Source organism: Oryzias latipes, chromosome 17 (assembly GCF_053564925.1).
Source record: "Oryzias latipes strain Hd-rR chromosome 17, Olatipes_Hd-rR_3.1".
In the NCBI taxonomy this organism is placed as follows: Eukaryota; Metazoa; Chordata; class Actinopteri; order Beloniformes; family Adrianichthyidae; genus Oryzias; species Oryzias latipes.
The window spans coordinates 4405001-4431965 of NC_136253.1; the positions used below are offsets into that span (position 1 = coordinate 4405001).

Consider the following 26965-nt stretch of genomic DNA (forward strand, 5'->3'; position numbering starts at 1 on the left):
ACTAAATTGCTGGACAGAAGAGACCCTAACAACTAATAAAGAGGAAAAGATCTTTAAAATCATAATTTTAACTAAACTAAAGTCTAAGATCATGATAAAAACTGGTGCTAAAAGCCTAAATTATCTGAGCAAAAACCCATATAAATCCCAAATTAACATTTCAGTTCTTCTTACATGGAGGCAAAACTGCAGCCGACACACAATTGGTGAAGAGAGTCCAGAGGCAGATTATCAATTTAAGCTAATACCCAACTGTGCTTGTATTGTCTTTAACCCTTCAACACCATCCAGTGCTCACTACGGTTACTTTTAACTGTTTACATAATTAACGTAAATGCAGTTGATTCTGAAGTAGAGAAAAGTTGCTTTGCGCTGATATGCAGCACTTTACCTTAGTGAAGTATTTAAGCAATCAACATAAGTCTGCTAATTTTGTTACAGAAAAAAGCTGTTCGAAAACAGCCAAAGATTTATGGTATGTCAAAGAGCGTGTGGTATTTAGGTGTCACCGGTGACAGCTCCTTGTTTAAACTGTAGAACCCCCCCCAAAAAGCACTGTCTGTTGCAGAATAAATCCCAACAGATGGGGTTCATCTTCCTCGATCATGCTGTGTCGTGTGTTTGTTTGTTTTTTAACAGTGCACTGTGTTCTGCATCCTGATTGGCTGTTGAGCTTATCAATCAACCTCCTCCATGCTGTCTCTCCTGTACAGACATTGATCTCCTCCTGTGGAATGTCAGTCCACTCCACTTCAATGGCTGTGTGAAGTTGCTGAATATTGGCAGTAACTGGACCACGCTGTTGTATCTGTTGATCCAGAGCATCCCAAACGAGCTTAAATGGCACCACAATGGGCTTCAGAATCTCGTCAAGGCATCTCTCTGTGCATTCAAAATGCCACCAATTAAATGCACCTGTTTTTCTCTGCCTGCGTGGCTGTGGAGGTCCTGGGCTGGTGTGGTTGCATGTGATCTGTGGTTGTGAGGCTGGTTGGATGTACTGCCATATTCTCTGAAACACCTTTGGAGACGGCTTACAGTAGAGCAATGAGCAATCAATTAATAAGTAACAGCTCAGGTGGACATTCCTGCCGCCAATGGCACGCTATTTTCAAACCGTACAGTATCTGAAACGTTCAGTTTGATCACACTTTACAATGCCACAGTCTCCTTTTATTGTTAGCAGTCTAAGGCACACCTGTGCAATGATCTGCTGTCTAATCAGCATCTTGAACACCAGTGAGGGGGGAGGGTTTATCTCAGCTAAGTAGAAGTGCTCACTATCACAGATTTGTGAACAATATTTGAGAGAAACGGTTATTTTGTGTATAGAAAAATGTTTTATATTGTTTATATTTGTATACTTATTATACTTAAATGTTTCACCAATGTTTCATGTGTATTTTAAATTAAAGTGATCATCTGGGGGAGCCGGGGAGCGTCCTGCTGCAAACCCCACTCTCAAGGATCTGGCTCTTCTCTCTTGCAAACTTGCAACTTTTCTGTGAAGCCTTTTTGTCACCTATCTGTCACAGTCCCCCCCCCTTACCCTCTCAGAGCTCTGCCTCTCCTCTTGAGATGCCCCTAATAAGGCAACAAGCATGGTGAGTGGCTGCCTCAGAGAGATCGCAGGCCGGTCCTGTTTACCAGCAGCCTTCCTCCGCTCTGCCTTGTTGTCTCTCCCACTTCCTCCTCCTTTCATTCCCTTTAGGTTGTCATGCATCCCATCCAACTCACGCTCTTCTGGCTCTCACTTAACAAACATTAAGCCTCGTCAGTCAGTGCCACTGGCTGCTGATTCATAGGGCTTTTATTGGAAGTAAACAACACTGGCATGAAACCCTGAAGTAGACTTTGGGTGGGTGAGTTACGAGCACATGAGGGTCTCCATTTCTGATCTGATACCATCTTTAAGAAGAAAATGATCAGTTTGTCAATAACCTTTCAACTGTTATGATCCATCTTTTTTATTTTCTAATAAATCGTCCAATAAAATAGTTAAATCTATCTTGACTCAAAAATATTGATCTACGTGTTGGAACCCACGTCTCGCGTCTCATGAAGGGGACAGACGGTCTGTACTATTTCTCTCAGGAGGATCGATGTCAGATGGGAATTTTCTTTTTAAATTAGTTACACCATCTGACGTTATCTGAATAACAAAACATAAATTCCTTAAATTCTCAAGCTTTGCAAGCAGCATGTGAACCAGTCATGCAGCTGTTAATAAAACCTAACACCCAAGGATGTCCTGTAAACATCACAAGATCACATGTTTTTGTGAGCTAACTGCATAATATTTTGCAATTAAAAAGAAAGTTGTAGACTTTGGAGCACAGCTGGGATTTCTTATTTGTTTTTCAGGCAGTCTCTTAAAAGCTTATTGCAACACATATAGGTTTGATAATCAATAGATTATGTGCCAAAGTGAATTAAAAACATAGCATATTGAGGGAAGCTCTGATTAAAGTTGGACTTTATCGGCTCTATAGAGAGGGACCTGGCTGCAGACAAGATGATGCCTGACATCATCGGCTGGAAGCGGAAATTAGACAACCTACCCTAAGCGTAACCCTGACCCAAGAGTATTCTGAATTCCTGCTTTTAAATGGGAAAATCACAACACTCAGGGTCACCACTTCGTTTTTCTTTTTTTCTTCAGTTCTGGTCGTTGATGTCTGCAGTCAGGTCCTCTTGGTTCTTTTGTGGATATTGTAGATTGTTGAATCTTTTTTCCCCGCTAAGGTGTAAATAAACTTACCCTGAGCAAAATGTAGCACACTTGAAGTTTATTTTATTAAGTATTATTGAGTATAAGTATAGCAAGTATGCAATAGACGATTTACATGTAGTGTAGGAAGTACTGAATACTTCCTCGGAGCAAAATGGAATATTTTAAGTTTACAATACTTACATAATATATAAAAATGTGATTTCAAGTATGCTGCCTTATTTTAGGTATGGACTAAGTATATTGTAGCACACTTAAATAGGGCACTTTTTCACTAAAGGGTAGCTAAAAAATACCTACATCAGGGAGCATCCTGCTGCAAACTCCTCTCTCAAAGATGTGGCCCTTCTCACTTGCAAACCTGCATCGTTTCGACAGGAAAAATCATTCGGTCTGGACTGAGTCCACCTACTTTGGTCCGAATTGAGTCATGAATCTTGCGTCTGGTCTGTATTTAGACTTCTACCAAACATTTCGGATTTAAACCAAAGCTTTTAAACAAAACAACGTGACTAAATAAGAATAATGGAAGTCCTACATTTTGTCTGTATCAATGTCAGGTACAACACATTTTAGTGCTACTGTGGCACGGCAGAGGCGTGCTGCAAAGCGGTTACTGAGGAGACGACAGCTAAGAAGGTACGCTGAGTGTTCATGACATATAGATTGTCTGTAAGACAATGTGTATCACATTCATGTTTGTTTTAATGAGCCTGCATTATTCCGATCACATTTCAATGAGTTGCTGTGTCTCACCGTTACTCCGCTATTCTGTGTACATTCCATAATGCCCAGCTACTGTTGCCGTTTTAGGCCAGTTGTTCCGCTCCAAGCACGGAGCCTATTCAGACTGAGGAAACTCAGACCGAACCGGAGCTCAGTCTGATTGTAAACTTACAGAGACCACCGCAAAAGATGGGTCGAAGAGCGGTTCCTGGCACCGGACCAGAGTTCACCTGAGCGTATTCAGACTAAATTTGTTCCAGATTATCGGGCGAAATGAACTTTAAACGTACCAGAACTGTCTGGTCTGAAAACACCCCAAGTTTCCTTTTTGAATATGGATTCCTCTATGATGCCCTGAAAGTCTGCTGTCATTCCACCTCACTGTTTAGCCAACCAAACTGGGGATGTGCAACTGTGAACACAAGGACCCATGCAGAGCGCATGCCCCAATGCAAAAGTTCAAATGTAAGCTTGAGGCCGCACAGCTGGGACCTTCATCCTCCCTCCTCCCTCCTTACACATTTACTCTGACATTCCTCCTGCTTCAGATCCAAACGTGTGATCCTCTTTGCTGCCTAGCATCAACTCTGTATGTCACTCTGCACTGGACACTGCACCATCTGCTCTTATATGGATGTGGATGAGCAGAGGGGCGGATGAGAAGACGAGCTGGTTCTGCGACTTTTGGATAAAGCACAGAGAAAGATCTAAGACCTGATTACCAGTGAGTTTTACAGAACTTTTTCAAAAATTAAACTTACATTAGCTGTGTCGGCTCAATACTTCCTCCTCACACATTATGAGGTAAACGTTACTGAAAGATCCGGACAACCAGCAGCCGGTGCCAAAGCCTGAAAGGTTCAATTAAGTTACGCAAAACCATGAAACAATGTTTCTGCCATTTTTAATTCAATATAAATCATTGAACAATTCTGAGCACCCACGAGATGCCAAACAGTGACACAACAGAAAAAAGGAAATACACACTCAGGAAAGGTCAGCACACTGGTTGGCTTTGATTAAAGCTGAAGAAATCCCAACAGAGAAAGCTTGTAAAATAAAACACTCTGACAGTTCAAAAGCAGTAAGTAACTTGGTCACTCAAATTTCTGATTTTCACTTTTTCTTCACAAAATGCCTTCTTATGCAGTCAGTTCCATACTATTGTCCTGCCCAAACACCTACATTTGAAAGTACAAATAACAGAAAAAATACAAGAGTAAAGAATCAATTCAGCTTGCAGTTTTTTTCTTAAAGGTTGGGTCTTGTATTTGTATTTGAGGGTCGACCATGAGGCCAGCCTGTAAAGCTGTCTGTTCATGTTGACGGGCGCAGCAGGTGGAGAGCGGCATTCAACTGCTGTGCAGCATCACATATTACAAAAACAAAACTGTGGAGAAATGCTGCCACGCCAGCTTGGGAACACCACCGCGGCTCAACACACAGCCGGTGGATCAGCCTGCAGACGCATACCAACATACAGCTTTAATCTCAGGCTCGGAATGCTAAGACCCCTGTGGTTAAACCACACACCAGCCCGAACCAAGTAAAAAGCAGGAGTCTACAGGTCTGAGTTCAACCAGCCTCTGGCACAACACTGCTGGGTATCTGAGCAATCAACAATATATACTAAAAATTAGGACCTGCCTGATACTCAAACAGTTTCATCATCAGTTGTCACAATATTATACTGTAATTTTAATGTTTTGTTCCATTAAACGCCACATAAAACTAGAGTTGTATTTTGGCTGCTAAATGTGATGAGCTTTGCTCATTTAATGAACACATTTTTATGTCAAATTGCAAATTCAATTTTTTTCATAGACTGACCAAATATTTACTGGGTCTATAAATGCATAGTTACTATGAGATAGAGACAAAAATTGTACTTACAGTTGGATATTTCTCCCAAAGAAAAGTGTTGAAAGTTTTTTGGAAAGTTCAGTTAGCCTTGAGGATGAGCTTTTAAACCAAATTAGTTCCTCAGTGGGAGCTGATGGTGAGGAGACAGGAGGACCAGATGTGGACCGAGAAACTCAACACAGAATCCCAGGTCGTCAACCATCTACCATGAAGCAGGTCCAACCTCTGCAGCCGACAAATATAGCCTGGTGCTTTCCCTCTGGCTGAGTTGCACCCGGCCAAATAAATCAAGCCCAGAGAGAGAAGAAGAGAGAGGGAGAGGAAAAGAGGGGGACTACAGGAGAGCTGGGAAACTGCAGACAGAGGAGAGGAGGTGATAGAAACCGGAAAAAAATACTCCCACAGTTAAAAGTGTTCCAAAAGTCAGAAAAGTGGTTCATTAAACAGCTACTGTTGTTCATCAGCTTTAGGACCCTCTGATTTTTGGGCTCGTGGTAAGAGGCGATAGTGTTTGCAAAAGGATCGGGAGTGCAGGCCAAAATCACTGCTGTAACCTCATCCCACAACAGCCATGTATGGGCTGAGGGGAGCGTGCCTGATACACGGCCATCTGCCATAAATAGCCAAAAAGCATCAGGCTTCCACGGGATCGAATCAGCTGTTCGGACTACAATTCAACAGGCCAGAGGGGACCTGAGTCCGTAGCTGCTGAGTTACAACACCGGCCTCCTTTACCAGAGACCACAGAAGATCATCTCAAACTCTGCCCTTTTTCATTATTAGTCGGGGGTGGGGGGGGGGGGGGGTTGCATTCTTAGATTGAATCAAAGTTTCCCTCATAAATATGCTCTGTCTATATTTGACACATTCCAACTATATCCAAACTAAAGACTAAAAGTTTCAACTTAAAATTTAAAGCAAATAAAACAATTGTAGACACAGACCTTATGGACAATATTGCTTAGTCTTTGTTCTGTTGTGAACACGTCACATAAACAGAAACGTGATTTCCCTAAATGACATAAAAGACAAGAAAACACCTTTTTGATTAAATTAGAAAAAAGATCATCACCGTTTTAAATATTTTCAGTGCAGCATGTCAAACAATGAGTTGTACCTGTAACCCTTGTGCTATCTTAGATGACCCCACCGTTACAGTGACGTGTTATTCCTACCATGACAAAGGTGGATAAAGGTGGAAAGATTTCATGTAATCCATGGACACCAGTGAAGATCACAAATCATTGAAGAAAAAAGGTTCAGAGCACTGTCTAGTGGATCTAGATGACCCAACTCTATACTATATATCAATAGGCTTTCAGCTTGTTTGTTTGCTGTTTGTCTCCATCTAGTGGTGTGTTTTTGGAACTGCAGAGCATGGTTGATCTGTTTCAATATCAGATGTTTGCAGTTTGTTTAAATGAAAATGCAATAATTTGTTTGTGTGTTATGTATGGTTATTAAAAGTAGCATATGTTTTGTGCATGCTTATTTAATGTTCATATTTTTAATATACTGTCCTTTTATTGCTAGTTTTTTGGATTTCGAATTTAAATTAACTGTCAGATTCAGATCTATAGTCAGTTCATTCCCTTTTTTCTGGTTTTAAGTTTTAGAACAGTTTTCCTTTTAAAACCGCTGATGGGACAGTGGAGTCCAGGCACTGGTGGGTTGGAGAAGAGGGCAGAAGGACAATAGTTCTCTGTGTGATAACTACAGACTTAAAACAGGCTTGACAGGTGTGCAGTGATAACAGACACAGCGTTTACATGGAGACCAAGGCAGCTGTGACGGAGCGACAGCTGGAGATGAAGACCACTGAGGTCTGTAAAAAGGAGGAGGAGTGTTTCAGCATAAAGGCGTTACTGTGTCCATGCAAAGGAAACATGTGTTGCTGTGTTAAACGATACATACGAGAGTCATTCTACCGGGAAATGTCAAACAGAATCAGTTTTTTGTGCAAATGCAAATTAAATATGATGTTATGCCTTTATTCTGAAAAACGCCCCACCTATTCTGCCATTTAACATGTGGTGCGTTTAGGACCGTAAGACTTTTTGAAGGGAAAATCTTTGCACAGAACACTTTTTTCCTTTGTTTGGCCTCTTTTTGTGGCCATTTGACACCCGATGAGTAATAGTTTGCCCTACAAGAGAGCTGTGTTGTTTATCATGTTGATATTTTAATTATTTTTATTTTATTTGCAGAATACGGAATTGTTTTTATGAAGTCTTTCTGCAGGTTTTTGCAGAACACTGACAAAGAACATTGGTGAATGGGATTTCCGATATTAAAATTGAATTCAAATTTATAATGACTTGTTGACTTCAGAGCTCTGCTGTTTTGAACCGGATTCCACTGAGCCCTTCTAAAGTTCAGCAGAATAAGGCAGTCCGCCATCAGAGGGGGATTTTGGTTAGATTTGTTACCAACATCCAGCTAGAGAGTCTTTGTTTATTAAACTGCTTTTTAATCTGCTTTTTAAAGGAAACTGAGACTGATTCTGTTAATCATGTGCAATCAGAATTTAAAATTTACTTAAATACATAAAGTTAGATTTAGCTTGAAAAATCTCCTTCAATGAACTGAAAATGTAAAAATCTATGAATAAACTGCCTGACATTCCTTACCTTGATCGTATAACATGAGGCTATTTCCATTTTCTGAGTGAAAAAGAAATTTAGCTTTGAGCCAAAACAGTTCATGAACAGCTGCACTCTTGAGGTCAAAAGGCAATGACTTATCACTGTTAGACCTTTTACATAACCCACCTGTAGCACCAAGCATCTCCTGAAGTGCACCCGAACATCCCGACAGAGAAGCCACTCCTCCAACTGTTTGCTCTCCTTTTTAAAGGAAATAGCAGACAGAGGAATTTTGAGGAGGATGGATCCTCGCCAAACCCCAGAGAACACGCTGCGAGCCTTTTACAAGTTCAGCTCAAGTATTGTGTTTGCGGGTGCTTTGATCCAGCAAGTGTAGCACAGTGTGACAGTCTGGCAGGGTAATTGGGCCGAAACTGCCGGTACACAGGAGTACATATGCGATAACACACAGATAGATTTGCACACACAAAATAAAAGCTCCTTTGACACTCAGTCAAATATCTGAAAATAAAAACGGTTGACCGGTTGTGAACCCTGATGTCCGCATCGACGTTGCAGATGCTTCTTTTTGAAATTTTTGCATCCTTACTTGCAAAAAAATGTACGCCTCAACAATATTTAAGTCCAAAGTTTGAGCAGAAATTGATCACAAACACATCTTTCATGCAAAGAGTTTATTTATGAATCAGACTGCAGTAATATACAACAGTAGCACAATCATATGACCATGGATTATGCTAGTATTTATAGATAAAAAGATAAAGGCATGTCTTCAAAGAAATAAAAATGAATGAGCTCCTTCTTAAATTACTCTAAAAATAGCTTTTGAATACTTGGCATAGTTTTGTAAATGAGATTATGAGACATAATATTTTGCCCACGGGTTTGCTATTGGATTACCAAATGCAAATATACTTTATGTAAGACATTTTCTTTCTTCCTCCCTCTTGCAGATCATGCAAAGAAGAAAAAAGATGTCTGCGAGTAAAAAAAGCACTTAAATCTCATATGAAAATATAAAATAGTACAAGTGTGCATAATTACTTCATGTTTGCACCTAACCTGCAGTACAAAAAGTCAAATGACACTATGTTCAAGTGTACCCAACATGCCAATTTTTGGGAGCAGGGGGGGCAGGGGTGAGTACGCACTGAAATAGCTTTTTAAAGGTTGTTAGGGGGGCAGTTTGAACAAAACAAAACTGAGGCAAGGCCTTCCAGTACTCATTGTGAACTGGAGATGGGATGTGTTAGTAACGTTGGCACGCCAGCTTCTCCTCCCTGTGATGCTGACTCTGGATTTATCTCCAAACACTGAAGCTCACACTGTCCTCTTCTCATAAATCCTATTTCTGGTTTTATTGGAGCTTCACAGTTTAGACTCAGTGTTTGCATTTTCCAGATAAACAGCATGAAAGATCCATAATGCTACTGTACTGCTGCAGCCGGAGGCGCAGCAGTAAAGTCATGACGGTGGGAAACAGTGCTCAGAACATACATTTTTGGCATTTTGGGGTGTATAATGCAACACACACATAATGCGACACATGGTTCTATTGTACAAGAGGTGATTCAGATGCAACTATCTGAGTTGATCAAATGCTACAACTGTAAAATGCTACATAGCAATCAATTCTGGATGATAGAGTCCTACCATAGTGCTGATGTGAAAGAAAAAAGAGAACAAAAAAATCATGAACAAAAATGTCTTCCTTCATTTTATTAAATCTGTACCTAATTTTTGCTGATTTGGAGCTTAGAACACTTAAACACTACTTCCTACTGTTGTGCAGTCAGTGTTGGTAACAAGAGAAATTTCTAAAACTCCATGAAATGAAAGAAACAGAGATAGAAAGAAAAGGAATGGGTCAGAAAGAGGGATAGAATTAAGAAAGGGTGGGAAGAAGGGAAAAGAAAAGAATCCACATTTTATTGAACATAACAACGCAACAGTACATAAATTGGAAGACATACAAAGACAAAGATAAAGACACAGGTCGTGTTCGACCTCTAACAGGAAATACAGTTAGGGTGGACTGAAATGTCAAATATCACAAAGAGCGTCCAACAATTATGTCTTAACTTCTGAAGAAGCGCTTTCAGATAGGAAAGTTATGGCACAATCAGAAAGTTTCCATCCTTTCAGCTCTCCAGGTGATGAACCCAATTGCTCAGTGAAATCGAACTGTGTGTTCAAGGCACACCACAGGGTCATCCCAGCTTATATCGCTCTGATAAATTTTAAAGCACTAAAAAAGTATGTATACTCTCAGAATGATACTATACACAGATAGGATACTTTCATCTTAATATAAGTAGGGAGAAATAAAACGTCATGGTTAAATACAAAATTTCCTCTTCAAATATTTAAAATATATTTTATTTTGTACATTATGCAAACGGATTAACAATTTGATGATAACAAAAATAAATATTTAGTGAAATGTTTTTTTTTGTTTGTTTTTTTACAGCACAGATGTATGAAGATAGATAGATATCATGAAATAAAGCACCCACCCTATGTTAAGCGCCCATATACCCTGACACGACTCCATTTCCCTGTAATACGGTCTGAATGACATGTTCACATTAAGACTTCTGACAAGGGTTCCTACAGGTAGTTCCACTATTCCACAATATTGCTCTACGTTTCTTTTTTGTTCTTTTTTTGTTCTAAATTCCTAAACCCATCATTGTTAGACAAAGTTACCGATCACCAACTTAGTCTGTGCCTTTATTGCTTCCTGAAATTACCTGGAAATTTTAGTTTTACATTGAATTGATCAGGGACAAATCAAAGAACTCGCCTGATCAGACCAGGAATTATGCACGGGCTTAAAAAAAGGCAGTTTTCTCTCTTCTGTGTAGAACCAGTATCATATAATAGCTTTATCATGTCATCTTGTATAGAGTCGCTCTTCACTGAAGAGATCTATGGTTTGCAATGTGTACAAAAGCAATGAGAAATGCGATGATGGCTTTTAAAAAAAAAGGCGCATTTACCTCATCTGAAAATTAAAACAGTTCTTTAGCCAAAGACAGTGATGTCCAGTTCTAAAACTGCTGTTGTCTTACCACAATCAGGTACGCAGTTTGATTTGGTGTTGTTTAAATGCAACAGAACAGGTTCGTGGCAAAAACCTTTCTATGACTATAAAAGCTTTAAAAGAAACATTTACATTCATATCCTTAACAGCTCCCTTCGTAAACAAACATGTTTGTTTAGAGTGCCAAACAGCTTTTCGCTATGGACAGAAGCTCTAGTATGCATGACAGAATTGCATAATGTGTGTCGATGAGAAAAGCATGGGGGGGGGGGGGCAGTATAGAAAAAGACAAGCCGCTACAAGAAGACTAACAAGTAGAAACCTTATAGGAGGATGGAGTTGGGCATGAGCAGAAGGGGAGGCGGGAAATCAGTTTGGAAAGGCGGGGTGGTTAATAGGGACTCCCTTTGGCAGTGGAACAGCACTCTTAGTAGTCAATGCAGCGCCGAGGGTGAAGGTGTACACAATGCTCTTGTCGGACAAGAAGGCCATTTCAGTGTCAAGATGAGATGAAGGCATTCTAGAAGGTGGCCAGGTCACAGTGTTGGAGCTAAAACCCTCAGATGGTGATGATGGAGGAGGTTTTTCTACACTGTCTTCCCTGGACTGGGATCATGGGACTCTGAGATGTGAAGAACAACAATATTTATTCATAATCAGTAGGAAAGACTGCTTTTCTTTATCAAGTTAAATGATCAGAACTAAAAAATTATTTCAGTTGGTTACAAAATGAAATAAAGTGGTGGTCACCATCAGAATGAACTACATTTGGAGGGACAGTAAAAAAAATTACCTATCAATTAATGCGAGTCATTGTCAACAGCTCCCAACATGTTTGATGAGGGTAAACAACTTCTACTATGTCTGTTCTCACCTGAGAGCAATGATTTCTTCTCATCTAGCATCACTGTCTCCTTTGCGACCTGCTGGAAAGGAGGGCTTTCTTGATTTTTCTCTGTGTCTACAGGAGGCTCAGGATGCAGATCCTCCACTTCCTTGTTCTCTCCTTCTGCCTCCCCCTCCCCAGAGTCAGTACTCCTGATGCTCAGGCGTCTCACACGGCAAATGACATCCACCTCTCTCATCCTGGCCAGTCGCTCAACAGCCACACGACCTGGAGAAATTGCCAGCTTGTTCTGCAACGCCTCGATTCGGTGGGAAGGCCCTTTGGTCTTCCTTTCTCCCTCCAAACTCAGAGATAATCTTCTGTCTAGGTTTGGAGGGACTGAAAGAGGCAGTCTTTCTGGTGGAAACTCTGGTAGACTTGGATGCTCCCTCCCCAGGTGAGTTCGTAGGGCAACCCGTTGGTCTGAAACAGAAAATGTCCTCTTCTCTTGCTCCTGCTTGTCATCGGTTGTTGAACATCCCTCCAACTCATTTTTCATCTCAGTTGTCTTTTGGCCTGCACTACTTTTGGCTGCTCCTCCTTCATCTGCTTTCTGCTTGTTAAGCTCAACATCTTCTGTAACAGTTTCATTAACACTTTGAATATCCTCAACTAGGGGTTCTGCAGGTAGATCAGTTGCTAAACTTAAGGATGTAGATAAAAAGTCCTTTGTAGCTTCATTTGCTGGTAGGCTCTCTGCAGGATTAGAGTTGTTGATATTTTCCGTTTCAGAATCACCAGATTTCTCACAAGCTCCTTCTTGTGTTAGGGAATGCTGCTCTTTTGTTTCAACACCCTGCTCTGACCCTGACTGGTTTGAACTAGAGTCACCTGGCTCCTCCGTTTTCAAGTTTTCTGCTGGACTTGCTAATGCAGCGCATTGTGGCGGACTGCCATTTTGATTAGCTGAGCTGTCTGAGCTGTTCTCCTCATGAAGTGGAGGCAATGGACCCTGTCTCATTTGATTCTCAAGCTCTCTTTTGCAAATGGGGCAATCTTCTTCAGAGTTAGCACTGAGGTCTTGAAGAAGCTCTGAGTCATTAGATCTGGAAAGGCCTGCAGAGCCTCTATTGTCCGTCGGATCTTTAGACTGACGCAAAGCCTGACATATGTCCTCGTAATCTGGAGGACTAGTAAGGGTGGAGGCATCTTGCATGGGTTGCCGATCTGCCCATGGCACCTCAGCTGCTGTGGTGCGCGTGGTTGGGCTGAAGTCACAAAGTGGTGTCTCAATGGGCTCATCTGGCAGGTCCAGTTTTACCGTCCTGCCATCGTTGCTCCTTCTACGTGAAACATGAGAAACAACCCTGTATTCTCTGAAGCCTGTCTCCCTTGGTGGGACTGGAAGTTCTTCTCTAAGCTGCTTGCTAAATGTTACTGACTTTGTTGCTGGCCTGGAGAAAGCACTCTTGATTTCTCTGTATTCCGGGTCAACAGACCAGCTTACTGCACTGCGTCTAAGGCTGCTGGGCTTGTTGAGAGGTTCTGATGTTAGCCGAATTTTGATACGTTCAGGAATTTGAACTGAACCATTTGAGACTTTATTGCCGGCAGTACCTAGCTCCAAAATGTCTTTGTAAGCCTCATTGAGATCCTCTATGCACTTGTCAACACTGGGCTGCTTGTTCATCTGCTGTTGCTGTTCCTCTTGAACTTCTTTCTGAATCATCTCCAGCTCTTTGACAGCGTCCCATGGTCGTTGCGTGGTTGGTTTCAGTCGCAGTTGTTCAAAAGTCTCTTGGCCGCTGCTGGCTGCTGGTTTGGCCTCCTCCGCATTTCCTGAAGGTGGAACTGTTTGCTGCTGAACTGTGCTCTTGTTCAGCTGGCTGGAGAAGGTGGAGGTCAGAGAGAAGGCGCTGTTGCTTGACAATTTAAGACTTTTTACGCCTTGTATGGGAAAACTAAAGGCAGTGCCCACTACACCGCTGTTGTCAGAAGCAACCTCAGTGCCAGGAGGGGCAGGTTCTTGTTGTGCTTCCTTGTTTTCAGAAGTGGGTTTTTGGGCCTCTGGGCTCGTTTGAGTCTCCTGGTCTCTATATTGATTAGCAGGCCAGGATCCAGACAGCTTCAGCTCCTTGTAATGGTTTATTTTAGGTGGTCTACAGGGTAGTTTTTTAAACATTTTGCTGCTAGCTCTACTGCTTGTCTTACTGCTTGCCATGCTACCAGTTAGTGCTTGCAGCTCAGCTTCAGCTGAAGATGTGCTTTGGAGACTTTGGTTTGTTAAATGGCCAGTTTTGTTGTCACTCGGACTGCCTGCTGGATCTGGCGACTTCTCGTTGTTGTTATTCTGATCACGAATTGTCCCACAGAGCTGTGGTGTGGCAGGGACAGACACCAAACAGAAGATAGTTTCACTAAGTCTCTTTTTTAGGTTCTTGGATTTGTCTTTCTCTTGTGGTTCTGGTTGTTCCACTTTCTTTACCTCTGTCACAGTTTCAGAGACACCCTGGTCTGGCAGCTTACTTGGTGGTGGTGGAGGTTTACCAAGAATTGACGAGGGAAGAAATTGACTACGGTTTTGTTCAGGACCCACACTGTTACTTTTCTTGCTAATGACCTTGTTGCACCACCGATTACTGCTGTCGTTGTCGCTGGGAGCTGCTTTGCGTGTTTCGGTATTGGGTGCTGGCTGCTGTTGGGAAGGAAAGGCACTATCATGTGTAGATTGTCCTAAAGTCTTAGCGGATGGAATCTCTTTGTTGATGTTATGGATTTTGTCTGAGTCGGGTAGAGAAGTTCCGCTAGGCCCTCCTGAGATTTGCTTCACCCTTGGTTCTTCAATGGGTAATTGGCGTGTTTGACCTGTTTCTTCTTCAGGCCCAGAATGAACTTGTTTTCTATAGGATGCAGTGCGCTCTCCATAATATTCCAACCATGAGCCACTCCCCTGCCTGGAAAACCACCTTCCAGGATCAGAGCTAGACATTTGCAAAGTTTCAGCTCTCCATCTAAAGTTTGCCAGTTCATTGCGGTTGAAAGTAACTGCTCTTGGGGGTGGCGCTCTTTTATAAGAGGGGGGTGGAATGTAACCAGGTGGCTCCATACCAGAGATGGCAGAGTGTTGTGCGAAATAGTCTTGCCGCAAATCCACCCCCCTAGAGTAGTAGATAGATCTGTCCTTTTGTTTGGCCCCCTGGTCTATAGCAAGCATTTCGGCGCTACCCCTGGTCTGCTGGTGAATCTCGTATGAAGGAGGCTTTAAAGGCCTGCTGAACCTGGGCTTTGGTAAAAGTGCAACATGGCTACTTGGCCCAGCATTCCTACTCCATCTGTCCCTTACACCACCATAAACATACCGACTGTAGGGTCCAGAGAAAACAGTGCTGCTTAATCTTTGTCTATCCGGCAAGCTAGGTCTTGATGGAATGAGCTCTCTGCTGTCAGTTCCATCAGGGGACAAAACTCTGGGGAGAGACTGAGACTTTGTTTTAGTTCTAGGATGAAAGAAACCCTCAGGTGTCCTTAGACGATACTGATCTCTGGCCCACCTTTCGCCGTCCCCATCCGACAGCTGCCTCCCCAGACCCACAGCAGGCCTCCAGTCCTCTGTACCAAGACTTTGGCACTTCCTTTCCCCAGTCACCCTGAGCTGACCAGGGCCTGCTTCTGGATCCCTTAACCAGGAGAGATCTTCCCATAACTGTTGCGCTTGCCTCTCAGCTCTGTATTCCTCTGCAGTGATCAGGGCCTGTGGCCTCCAGGCTCCAGCGGAGGCCCTTAGCTCCCTGCCATCAGCATAGTCCAGAAGGATGCTGAAGTCCTGACCTCGCCTCCGCCAGTAGGAAAGATCCCTCTCATCGTAGCTCAGAGGTTCAGAATAGGTCAAACTGGGAACATCGTAGAATCTATAATAAACAAAAAGTTTGTCATTAACAGAGACCCCGATGTTGTTTCAATAAGATACTTACAAGCATTTATAAAGATGCTTACTATGCTTTTATCTTACAAATTATGTATTGTATATTGGTGTTCTTGAAATATCTATATTTTTTTCATTTCACAAATTCATAAAGGGATATAAAGGGATTAACTATCACATTCATATTTTTTGCAATTTTTATAAATCTTTTAACATCACAAGTGGCCCATGTGTTTTTGTTCAAAGACAATATTTTGGCATTGGCAGGATTGGCTTTCCAACAGAACTTAATCAAGAAGAGACTGCACATACGAGACAGAAGCGCTTAAGTCAGCAACTCTAGAGTCCCTTGAAGACACCATGAAATTTAGATGCTACTGCAATATGATCTGCATATTAAATTATGCTGACCCTGTCTTGGAAGCTGGTCATCTGGCCAGCGACGGTGGCTGTTTAAGCCTCGGCAAAAACATCCCATTACCCGATGAGATGTAAAAGCAAAAGGGTCTGTATGCTTTATTTTATTTGATCACATCCCCTCACTTGGCAAGATTAAACAATGTCTTTAAAAATATAGCACAATCGACAGATACAAGACATAAAAAAATACATTCAAAATTTCCATATTTTTTACCATGTAGCCACTAATAGTAGCTTAAAAGAAAATTTGATTACAGGAAAAGGTGTGATTGCAAACCAGGATAATTATGAAATATAAAAAGCATATAAGTAAAATAAATAACAAGACTAACAGCATTTTTGGGCTTAAAAGTTAAAAAAAAAGAGCTCTGATGACTTTCTGTCAACAACACTACACATAATAATTACGGACGGCAGCAGTCCTGGACGGCAAGGACCAGAATGTTTTCAAAATTCTCTTCTCTTACTGTGCCTTTGAGCAAAGATTTGACCCCCACTACATGATCAAAAACTTACCAGAATTTGCACACACCTCATACTCGGTCCAAATGAATTTTGGGCATAGTGAATGACCCCCCCGCCTTTTAAAAACTTATGACACTAAAGTGGCCAAATCCATCAAAGAATGAATGGAACAAATGAATGGGAGTTCAAGAAAAATATTTTTACATCCACTAAATAAACCAAAACACACTTGTAGGGGATATCCAAAGGAAGTTTTGAAATGATTATAGGACAGGACAAAACCTATGGGTTGGCAGCCATTTAGTGGCAAAGAGTGATGTTCTATGATTTTCACATTTTTGCACAATATGAAAAAGGAAAACTTGTCTCCTTTAAAAGATGATTATCAGCGCTACCACCGTGGCAGAAATTTGAATGTATCCTCAGTAAAAAAAAAAATTTGTTCAAATCCATTGCCATGTTTTTGAATGACTGAATAAGTTGGTTTGTGTTTATTCCCATAATTATGATTTAACGTAACCAGTGTAATTGTGAAATTGTTTTTTTTTCAACATTTCTAAAATTTTTATAAAGTTTGGCACATAAATGTAATGGAAACACAGCTATTGCCAGCTAAAGTCTAAGGCTGAATCCGATATCTTCCCTTACCCCTACGGCTTCTTCGTATTCATACATTTAGCCCTCCAAACGGAGAATTATGGAAAAATAGTGTCTTTACATTCAGACGTTACTCCCACTGGATGACGTCATCAACAGTCGCCAGTCAGCTACATTAGAGCAGAGCTGCAAGAGCTCGGAAATACATCACATTGGTTTTATAACTTTAAAAAGGTCATGCTAAAACAAAAAGTAATTACTTACATTTAAATGTAAACTTCTGTGCATCAGAGCACACCCATAGGAAGTAAAGCGCTTCACCTCCCTGCCGCGGAACACCCTCCCAGTGGAGGGCTCGGCATCCCTCAGCCGTGAGGGGTAACCCTTAAAAAACTATTTTGGACAACCCTACTCCTCCCAATGCCCCAACAATTGGAGGGGTAGGGGAAAAATTCGGTTTCGGCCTAAAACTACAACTACAGTCTTATTAACCTTTGACCTCAGGAAGAGGGCACCATCTTGAATTGGAAAAAAAAATCACCTTTAGTACCTTTTCAAGGGATTTCGATCTATCGTCTCTTAACTCCTCAAGCATCATTGGGACACTACTTGGGAAAAAATGTTGGAATTAGAAGTTGTAGATTTTGAACAGGGTTGGTGTGGCGAGCTCACAAACGTGGCATTTTCCTCTTGCTCGCATTTTCTTATCAGAATACTGTAAAAAGGTCATACAAGAATCCTTGGCAAGAGCTAAACGAAACAATATGACATTCGATATGACCTTGCTAGAAATGTGGATAAGGTTAACAAAAAACCTACGTTGCCAAGGAAATCCCAAAATCTACTTTTGCCAAGTCTTCTAAAAATTACACGAACCTGTTTGTCACCCCAACGTTACCAAAGAATTAAAACGGTTACTATGAAGATGAAATCAACAGAAAAGCCGCCATTTTAAAAAAATAGTTTATTTAGCAGCTTTGACCAGAGTGGCAGAGGCAGAAAGGAGAAACTGAGGGGCATCTAGGAGCTGCTCAGCCAGTAAGGGCTGGGGCAGCTAGCGCCTGAAGGCCTTCTAACGCAACTCACGCTTTAATTTAACTTTGATTATAAAGTTTTAGTTTTCAGAGCAGTTATTCTAATAACTTTTATGTAATTGTCCATTTCTGTAAAATAATAACCTATTTATAGCAATAACCATCAATCGTCAAAATACTGCTGTTAAAGTCTGCCTGGCGACACAGAAACTTGGCTGAAATAATTAAATCAAAAATGCTGCAGTAGGACCTGCATTATCTCCAGTGTGGATGATTTCTGTCACTGCAGAAGCTTGTGATGATTTGCAGTTGGCAAAATCTTTCAAATAAATCTGATAATAAAAATCAAAATTAATGTCATTATTTTTTTTGCATACATTTAGGGTCCGCAGTTATTAAAGTGATCTGACAAAAAAAAAGAGTCTGCACCGTACTAAGGCACTCTTAGTCAGTGCACTCATTCATCTCAGCAGCAATGTCAATGGATCATCTTCAGCAGCATATGCTACTGTATGGTGGGTTAGAGCTGCGCTGTGCATACTTGCCCAGCAACATGCTTACATCACAGAGCACGTGCTGGGCGTGATTCAATGTGCCAGTGTTTACAGTGGAGTGATTATGCTCCTGTCTTCAGGCATGTTCACTCTCCCTGCGTTTGCTTACTGTCTAGTGCTGCTGTTTACATCTGCCCGCCTTGTCGAGGCTGCAGAGGGGAGACCGCTCTACGGAGGAGCGGGCCCCATCCCCACGAGGAGTCTTAACAGCTCCAGAGAGTAGCGAGGCACATTTTATATTTCTTCACATTTCACTGTAAGAAATGTCAGCAGTCCTGCTGCAGCCACAATCTTCTGCAGCTCTCGAAGGAGGGGAAGAGAGGGGAAGGGAGGAAAAAAAAACAGCGCACTGCAGACTCAGTTTTGCATGCAATACTGAAGGGCCCCAGTGAGAAGAGAATAGAGAAGGTAAAAGGGTGTGGGGGATTGCAGAAGACAGGGAAAAAAATACTCACCCACTATCTGTGGCGAGAGAATCACCCAAGGGCTGAGCGTCACCTAGGATACCGATGCCGGCTTCTTTTCTCCTCTGGTTCCTTTCCGCGCTCTCGTTATCAGTGGGGTAGGCCTTCACCAGCACCTGCTTGCTGCCGTAGATGCCTGTGATAGATGCCCCCCTCTCTGCCTCATTCCCGTTCAGGGTCCCCCGGCCCGCCCTGTTATCCACGAGTTCGCGGTGGCCGTCGGCGGGGCGCTTTTCATAAGGCGTGGCAGACGGGGGGCCGCTCTTGGGCAGTTTGTATCCGTGTGAAATGAGGAGGTCCTCCACGCTGTACATGGTGGCGTCGCTCTCACTTCAGGGCAGGAGGGCAAAGGTGGGTGTGTTGCCTTATGCGCAGTGCTGCTGGTGGAAGCTGGAGCCCGGTTGCTCAGCAGCAGCCATCACTAAGGAGAGAACAGGGAGGTAACATGTAACAGCATGCACCTAGACCGAATGTGTCATTCTCAAAACAATCCGGCTGATCCGACAAAACAGATGCTTCTTTTTTAAAAACCCTTGTGCTATCTTAGATGACCCCACCCTTACATTGACGTGTTCTTCCTACCATGGCAAAGGTGGATAAAGGAGGAAAGATTTCATGTAATCCATGGACACCAGTGAAGATCACAAATCATTGAAGAAAAAAGGTTCAGAGCACTGTCTAGTGGGTCTAGATGACCCAACTCCCAATGTTAAAGTGCCTAGGATAGAACAAGGGTTACGGTGTGCTGATGGGGGGTTTTATCTGCAGATGCTGCGCTGACCCTCCATAGCACAAACACTTATGACTCTCTGTGGACAACAGCAATTTATCAAATTGTCATCTTCAGCTTTTTTTTTGATAGCTTGTTTTTAAAAATTCATGTCAAAGGAGAAGACAACATCTTTAGTAGCACATCAGTGAATTCACTACAAATACTTTAAATCCAATCCCTTTAGTGTCTGAAATACCCGTCAATTGTTCATTAATTTAATCATTGAGAGTTGTTAGTCTAATTACTAAATCACTGCCTAAATGATGGTTTCTTGCCCTTTTGTGGGGCAGCAGAACACTGGAAAAATGGATTTGACCCGAACAAAAGGCTCTAGGTTCTAGTTGAAACATTGGTCCTCTGCCGTGACAATCCCTCATCCTCCTGACACTGAGAGCAGCGTTTGGACCACATTTACTGCAGTAACTCTCACTGGATAAAACACAAGTTAGAAGGACTGGAATTATTTCTGTGTTAAAGTAAAAACAAGCCGACACTGGGGATTGTTTCCATAAGCAGTGGAATAGACTGACAGACAATAATCTATTTATTACCATTCATATGGAAGAAGGTAAAAAAAAAAGTACAATCTGATAATCCTTTTAAATAGGCCTACACAAAAATGTATCGTTATCGCAATATCAAGCTGTGAAATACGCATATCGTAAAAGACAGTCAATATTGCAATAAATGGTTCCCTTAAATGTGCTAAAGCAATCTTATAGCAACTTTTGAAGCATTTAACAAAAAAAATAAATCCCTTTTAGCATTTGACCAATCAGATGGACCCCTTCATGTTGTTGACCAATCAGATGGACCCCTTCATGTTGTTGACCAATCAGATGGAGCCCTATATGTTAGATGTTTGGCTCCTATGTAGATGAGGGTCATTTGGAGTATAATTTTTAAACTGTTGCAATGAAATGGGAATGATGGTTTTGGTTGTTTTGCTCTTTGTTTATATATTGAAACTTATATGGTTATCACAATATTAATTACCATTATCGCATATCACAAGTTTTCCTCATATCGTGCAGCCAAATCTATTTAAAATAAATTAGATGACATAAAACAAACTTATTTAAGTTACATTAATTTAAATGTATTTTTTATCAAATAGTTTAGTGGGCATTTATTGTGTTTTTCTTAAACCTTTCAGTATAAACTATATCCATATATATGACATTATTTTACTTTTGGCACACTAAATAATACATTTTTTAATGAAATATGTGTTATTTTCCTGCAGGAGCCACTCATTTCATGACATCAACCTAAAGCCGGACTTGGCAGTCTGAGTTTTGCTCAACAAAATGTTAAACCTGGATCTCGTCTAATAAATTAAAGTTTGGGAGCTTTCTTTATATTATTTTTTTTTTAATTGTTTTCTCAGTTTTTTAACAATTTTCAATGACAATTAAGATCTGTCTGTCAAAACAAACAGCCTCCAAAGTTTTGCAAAGATAGATGTGCACATTGTGCGTTTAAAATGAAAGCGTTTAGCCGATGCCCGACAGTGGGTGTGTGTGTTAGCCTGGGGGCGGTTCTGGCAGAGCAGATTCTTCCTGGAAGTGAGAACCCGCTCGTTTTCGTGGTTTGGGAGGGGCTGGTGCTCGGAGAACAGGGTTTTAGATGGATGCTCAGAAATGCGTGAATGGAGCAAAATACCGCTTTGGGGTTGTTTTTGTGAGGAATTAACAAAATAATAAACTTAAAAGCCAAAAAAAGTTGATTTTGCACGATCTAGGCCTTTTAATCACTGATACTAAATTGTGGCACTATTCCACAGTTCAATATAAGTTTGACCAGCTCAGAGGCCTTGTGGTAGCGTGTTCCCCTGAGATTGGGAGATTATAGATTTGAATCCACAAGGGGGCTGTACCAGACACCTTGACCGGAACCTCTCTGTTTCCCACTCACACTGTTGGGTGCGAGTGTCATGAAGGGTTATAGGGCCTCTACATCCCCAGAGATTGGGTAGAAAGGAGAAAAATCAACACACTTTACCTTCAGTGGTGTAATGCAAAATCACCAGTCATTAAATTATTTAATAGATATGCTGGAAGAGGTCAATTTTAGCTAAACATTGTTGTAATTTTAATTAAAATTCCTTTTGGTTCACAGGGACTATAACAGCCTAGAACGTTTTTTGTCAAACACAGTTCATAAGTTCCTTGCAGTCATAATTCATCAGTTTGATCCTTTTTGCAATCCTACATTATATATGTATTGATTGCGTTTTAGAAAAATAGACCAAAATGTTTTAGATGAACAAGTTCCAACTCCCTTAAGTAGGAAACATCTTAAATTGAAGGTGGAATTTAGTTAAAAATGAAAATGATCACAGATTAGGCAAACTAACGCATTTTAAAAGGTTGAAACAGGGTCTGCTAGATTTTTCATTGATTTTCTGTCTCATCTTGTGCAACAAGATGACAAAAATAAACCTGCACTTTCATGTCGGCATAATGAAGTCGTCTGTTAAGTTGCTGCGCTCCCGTCTCTGGGTGAAGTGTGGCTGTCCGTCTGATGCATTAATTATAGCTGCAACAGTCTGTCCTGCCTGGAGATGACAGCAGACAGCTTTCAAACGCAAAACCTTCATCAAAGTTTCAGAAAAAGTCTTCACAAAGGTATTGTTGAGGGATGATAAATCTACAAGCCTTTAAAACTGCTATCCTAGGCACTTTAACATTGGGAGTTGGGTCATCTAGACCCACTAGACAGTGCTCTGAACCTTTTTTCTTCAATGATTTGTGATCTTCACTGGTGTCCATGGATTACATGAAATCTTTCCACCTTTATCCACCTTTGTCATGGTAGGGAGAACACGTCAATGTAAGGGTGGGGTCATCTAAGATAGCACAAGGGTTAACTTGCAGTACCGCTACATCATATACTTTTCATTACTCGCAGACAGTGTGCTTTAGTTTAACATCGCTGATCAATCAAAACATTTTAAAAAGCCATCGAAATATGGGTCAATTCAGTTTAAGATTAAAGTGTCTAATTATCCTTTCATTTTGTTGTTTTTTAATCTGATTCTGCCCATTACAAAATATTAGAATAAACTCACAAGTTCAGGTTTTTAAAGAAAACAACACAACAATCAGAGGAATGATTGGAAACATTTCATTCCATTTTCTGATTTTTTTTTTAGTGATCCATTATGGAAACTGCCACAACTATATTTAGGATTTTCTTTGCAGCTACTTTACAATAAGAAATTACAATACTTTTTACATAGGAGTGCTGCATTTTAAGCAATTTTCTTATTATTTATAATCATATTTGTAGAAGCTTCTGTGCATTTTACATTACCACAACAGAAACAGTAAAAGCAACGAACACACTTAAAAAGAATACACAAAACAAACAATTAAAACACTACTACGTGGTTTATTTACAACAAATCTAACAGTTTATGCCATGTTTATTACATCTGAACTTCCTGCATTAACTGCTTCTTGTGGTTCTTTGGCTTCAAGCCAGTGGTGGTTGATCAATCTCCCAAGAATAAAGGTTGAACAGCAGATTATTTCTGCTTTTCATCCCAAATTTCCATAAAATCTTCATAAAGCAACAACACTTTCAATCATCAGTGATTGAGATGGGTGTGGTGGTCTGCCACTTAATGCTGTTGCATTATTCATTTTTCTAGTTTTAAGTGCCATTTAAGTGTGACTTAAAGGCAAATCTGGTAAATTAATCTGTTTCTTAGACATGATAAAGAACTGTTTTAAATCCACTGTTAGCGACCCACTCTAATGAAAATTGTTTTGTTTTTTTGTTGCAGATTTTAACATGTTGTTGAGACTTTTTTCTAATGATGGAGGACAAATATAAAGAAACTTTAACTCAAAATTGTATGTCTGAGTATTTCTTTATTCAAATCATTGCGAATCAGAAGCCAAAAATATGGTGTTGGGAAAAGCTTCAATAAAAACTACAACGGCACTGCTCCATTCTGATGCATCCACTTCCAGACAAATAGATCCATGTACGCCTTTGATTTCTTCGTCTGAGCTGCATCTGGCTAACAGTATTTATCCCTCGCCATATTTATTGCACTGGCAGTGTCAGGTTGGGGTTGTGAGGGGCTGTAAGCTATCCAAAATGCATGCAAACAGATGGATGATTAGACATGGGGAAGGAGATCCTCCTCACCATAAGTCCTCTGCACAACTCAGAGGTGAATTTCTAATGATGTACTGCTGCTCTGCAGAGACTATGTCCTAGAAAATGACCCAGCATACTGGTAATAGTTAAAAGACCACTGGGAATGCTTTGACAATAGATCACAAGATGACCGGAGTGGGTCGTTAAACACCTGAAAAAAACTCATTTGACATAAATAAACAAAACACTTCCAGCTATGAGAAAATGCTTTCATAGATTTATAGTTTACTGAAAAGGAATTGACTTTAGGCAGACTACCAAAAAAAAGTCTAAATCGCTTGCTAAATGAAGACATTTAAATCAAATTGCTTACTAAAACAATGACATTTCATTTTTCATGTAAGTTAGTTTTAAATTATTTGCTGCATGTTTTGTATTGATAAACTGATTCATATAACACTGCAGCACTTTTGAACTGAGATCAGCAAAGCCCGTTTGAACTCAAATGGGTTGACCTTAAAGTGACCTTAACATTTCCTCGCTCAGAACTTTGTCAATGTTGCTTCTCTGGTGCTTTTTCAAACGTTTCTGCTTGTTTCATTGCAAAACTTAATTTCAGTAATGAACCCACAGCTGGTAGTGCATCGAAACAGCCTAAATGTTTATGGTGCTGCAAAGAAAATCCACATTCAGGATTTTGTCAAGGACACAAGTCAAAAACAGAGCAGTTCACTAAAGAGCAGAGCTGCATTAGGACACATCAAGCGAGGAAAGACAGAAAGAGTTTTTTCCATCCTCAAACTATTCCCCACTGTTTAAGTTTGGTAAAAGCAGGAGGAAGATGGTGAGGGGGGGGGGGTTGTTATGAGTGAAAGTGGGAAAAAAAATCCTATTTTTTCAAAGTGCATTTCTATAGGAGAGGCAAAGCCAGCCAGTCACAAAACTGCTCTTTTTTGACAAGGTCAAAGCTTCAAATGATTGCAGGGGAAATGAAGCACATGAGCTTTTTTTTGCATAGCAACAACAAAACTATCATTATTCTCCACCAAACAACCAATTCTGGACCTTTGCTCTGGTCAGAAACACCTGATTTTCTAGGAGGGGGGGCAAAAAAGGTCAACTTAAAAGTTGATTTTAATTAAAAGTGCTGTCCTGTTTCACGTCAGTTTTCTTAGAGGACTGTCTCCCGGAAACTTACTTTATTAAACTTTCAATCGTGAATTTAAATTTGCTCTTTAAAAAAATAGGAGTTTGATGATCACACATGGGGGGCACGGTGAGGAGGCCCCCAGCATGCAGCCAGGCCTGGCTTGGTTGGAGAGCCTGCATGCACAGACAGTGGCCACTGTAACACATCAGCACTAGCAGGCAGCACCACCCTAACTGCTAAGGGAGTGCACCTAAATCTTACCTAGTGACAGAGAGAGCAGAGCTACAGATCAGGCTAATCAGGGGTGGGGTGGGGGTGGGATCATCCCTGCAAACTCAGTCAAAACACAAGTTCAGCACGTTTTTAATTAACAGCTCTTAACTAAGTCCATCACATTCTCCCTTTGGAGAACTCTCCATGAATGACTGACTGAAATAGGCGCGTTGTATCACAGCACAGGTATCAATAAAACATAAGTGTTGTGATGGAGACGCTATGCATTATGAATACAGCATGACCTAGCCGTGCAGTCCTCTGCAGTCTTTATTTTCACAGGAAAACTGACAGCTAGGATACCCCCCCCCCCCCCCCCCATACCTGCCTCAGTGCCGCAAGTCAGCGCCTAGCAGGGGGGAGGGAAACAATCCTGCTGCAAGTTAAACATGGACTGAGTGGAAATGTTTGAATCCTGCGAAGCGAGCGGCGGCGGCTCCGCGGCGCGCAGCGGGCGAACATTTGGAGGCGTGCGCAAGTTAACGCACGCGAGGACAGGAGCGCCTGCAGATGCGTCCTCCGTGTTTACCGAGGGAGCGCCGCTTCCTTCACCGGGGCTACGTGAGCCACCCCCCCCCCCCCCCCCAAAAAAAAAAAAAAAAAAAGGTGGGGAGCGGGGGAAAGAATCAAAATAAAAGGACATAGCAACCCCTCCCTGGTAACCCGCCGGTGCCTGCAGCAGCAAGCAGCAGAAAAATAATGCCGGAGCATCGCAAAGACGAAGGAGGGCGTAGCGGCACATACCTGAGAAGATGCTTGGCGCGGCCGTCGCAGTTCCCCTGCGCCCAGCTTCAGCTGCTGAGACTGAAGAGCAATGCACACCGCCTGAGCCGAGCATGCCGATTGGTAGGCACAGACGCGCTGGTTGCTGGCTGCCTGGGCTGGGCTCTCCTCACCACAGCTGAGGTGGGGTGGGCTCCTCACACTCAGGCAGTCACAGAAATGGATGTCAGAATGGTTTCTTCCAGACTGCTTTCCTTAACTTTCCCTTTTTTCATAGCAACAGTCGTTTTCCTCTCATTCGGTCCTGCACACTGCCTTGAATCACAGCTATGGGCAGGTTGGTCTTTGAGCTTTAAGGCAGACTGAGGAGATTTCGGTTTTTCTTCTGCAGCATTAATACAAATACAATGGGTGGTTTTTTTTCTTTCTGGAAAAGCTTGTGCATCCAGCAGACATTTGTGAAGAGCTTCTGCCTCCAAGCTAACATTTGGTGATGTTCTTGACTCGTCACTCGCTGTGCATCAGTTGCCTCCACCCAAAGCCAAGAAGCCTTAATTAAATGTGCCAATTAACTGAGCTGGACTCAGACTTTCTTGTACCAACTATGGGATGCTGGGCATTGACAAGGATCCCTCAGTCTGGACAAAATAATAATCTTTTTTAAAATATTATTGTAA

At 41.5% G+C, this 26965-nt stretch overlaps 2 protein-coding genes across 8 annotated transcripts in view; both read right to left on the reverse strand.

Moving 5' to 3' along the window:
- Positions 1-5607, reverse strand: part of svilb (supervillin b) — a 66609-nt gene extending 61002 nt beyond the window's left edge. For 2 of the 5 annotated variants that reach the window (XM_078934206.1, XM_020710656.3), the window contains exon 1: positions 5351-5607. The gene's annotated coding sequence lies outside the window, so the exon portion shown is untranslated. The remainder of the gene's footprint in view (positions 1-5350) is intronic. The other 3 variants (XM_020710655.3, XM_078934200.1, XM_078934198.1) reach the window with 3 other exon arrangements.
- A 2978-nt stretch (positions 5608-8585) lies between these two features.
- Positions 8586-26473, reverse strand: jcadb (junctional cadherin 5 associated b). Of its 3 annotated transcripts, XM_011486159.4 has the most exons (4): positions 26310-26473; positions 19246-19675; positions 11847-15706; positions 8586-11594 (listed from the first exon to the last, which is right to left on the reverse strand). In XM_011486159.4, exons 2-4 carry the CDS (start codon positions 19566-19568, stop codon positions 11560-11562), a joined length of 4218 nt encoding a protein of 1405 aa, XP_011484461.1. In that variant the 5' UTR covers positions 19569-19675; positions 26310-26473; the 3' UTR covers positions 8586-11559. The 3 variants fall into 3 exon arrangements, with proteins under 3 accessions (XP_011484461.1, XP_020566316.1, XP_078790333.1); XM_020710657.3 differs by lacking the exon at positions 8586-11594 and having other exon boundaries at positions 11637-15706; XM_078934207.1 differs by lacking the exons at positions 8586-11594; positions 26310-26473 and adding an exon at positions 25554-25764 and having other exon boundaries at positions 11637-15706.
- Positions 26474-26965: the final 492 nt, after the last annotated feature.

Coding starts and splice junctions, on each gene's coding strand:
- jcadb (XM_020710657.3), bottom strand. CDS start 19,568: ATGTACAGCGTGGAGGACCTCCTCATTTCACACGGATACAAACTGCCC. Junction 15,707..19,245: donor TCTCTCGCCACAGATAGTGG/GTGAGTATTTTT, acceptor TGTTTATTATAG/ATTCTACGATGTTCCCAGTT.